The 1,558-nt window shown below is 49.6% G+C and overlaps 1 protein-coding gene across 1 annotated transcript; it reads right to left on the reverse strand.

The window, feature by feature from the left end:
* On the reverse strand, window positions 1-437 carry LOC138389724 (ras-like GTP-binding protein O-RHO). Its single transcript, XM_069478285.1, has 2 exons — window positions 282-437; window positions 1-173 (listed from the first exon to the last, which is right to left on the reverse strand). The coding sequence occupies exons 1-2, from the start codon at window positions 435-437 to the stop codon at window positions 57-59; spliced, it is 273 nt and encodes a 90-aa protein (XP_069334386.1). The 3' UTR covers window positions 1-56.
* Between the last annotated feature and the right edge of the window lie 1,121 nt (window positions 438-1,558).

Genomic DNA, 1,558 nt, shown 5'->3' on the forward strand with positions numbered 1-1,558 from the left:
CCTGTTTGCCATATCTCTGCCTGCTTCAGGTTTTACAGGCTCCTGCTTCATCTTGGCTAGCTCCCTCCTTGTGTACTCATCATTTTGAAGATCCTTCTTGTTCCCAACAAGGACGATGGGAACATTGGTACAGAAATGCTTGACTTCCGGGGTCCATTTATCTGGGACGTTTTCTAAACTATCAGGGCTGTCAATCAGTATAAAATCAGTGTGTAGGTAGAAGAGGGGCCTCAGATGGTCATATCTTCCTGCCCAGCTGTATCCCACAAAGCCAATTCTACCTGCTTTCCATCCACCTTGATATCTACCACATAGTTGTCAAACACCGTGAGCACATACACCTCTGGGAACTGGTCCTTGCTAAAGACTATGAGCAACCAAGTCTTGCCACAAGCTCCATCATCAACAGTAACCAGTTTCTTCCTGTTGGCAGCCATGGCTTACAAATGCCCTGTGGGATATACGCCGTGGTTGGCAGAAGTTGTACAAAGTACCTTGAACTTCTGAGATGAAAGGCTCAGGCGACTACTCCGAGTCCGACCTCTTCCTGTTGAGGACTCCTGTTTGCCAGCAGCAAGCTCAGAAACCAGCGGAGCGAGTAGCTGAAGAGGAGACTACTAAGGAGAGAGCCGATCCCTTTCTATGTTTGGACATGACTTAAAGGTTATGTCATATGTACTGAGGGAAAAGTTCCGTTTCCCTTCTCTGACTGATGGTCAGTGTTCCATGGCCTAATGACCTCATTAATATTGAAATAACTGGTCCCTCTTTTTATTTTTCCGCAACCATTTCCTACTTATTGTTTTTCTGTAACTGCTTTCTTCTTTCTGTTTTTCTGATTTCCATTACCTCTCACTTGTTTTTCTGTCCCTAACAGCCTGAGGTGAATTATGTTCGTAGCACTGTCCCTCAGAGTTAAATTGCACTCACTTTCAAGCAAGGTGGCATACCTTTGGCTTTTCAGAGTATTATGTTAGTGATTCTGCCTCCCACCCCCAAATAAATGGTGTCTCGCTGGGGGTAAAAGAGAATACTCTTTCTATCCACACACACACACACACACACACACACACACACCCCTATCGCGAGGGATGAAAGGCTAAGAGTATCGATGTACCAGGGACACACACTTCAAGAGACAGGCTGCGGAGAAGGCAAACCGGACCAGAGAAAAGGTGCCCGGTGCATTGCACAGTGCGCACCTTTCTTACATCTTCAGCTCTAAGAGTCTGCAGCTCAACGTATGCCAGGATCCTCGAGAAAACAGATTAAAGCACGAGCCTGCGGGACAACTGGAGGATTTGGTTACAGTTGAAAGGAGGTTTTCTGCACCCTGCAGATTTTGCAGCGTTCTGGGCACAAGACTTTCAGGGCCACATGCCCTACGGTGCTCTAACGCACCTCCGCGGCTCCCTCCCCGGCGGCTTTCCAGGCAGGGGCGAGAATTGCGCTGGCGCAGCCTCGCTATGCGGCGCTGCGCGCGTGCGCACTGACTGCGGCCCTTGCGCGCCCCGCGGCGTTCCTTTCCGCTGACTGAGTTTCCCGGGAGGCGCCGCTT

This window comes from Eulemur rufifrons, chromosome 8 (assembly GCF_041146395.1).
Source record: "Eulemur rufifrons isolate Redbay chromosome 8, OSU_ERuf_1, whole genome shotgun sequence".
Taxonomy (NCBI): Eukaryota; Metazoa; Chordata; class Mammalia; order Primates; family Lemuridae; genus Eulemur; species Eulemur rufifrons.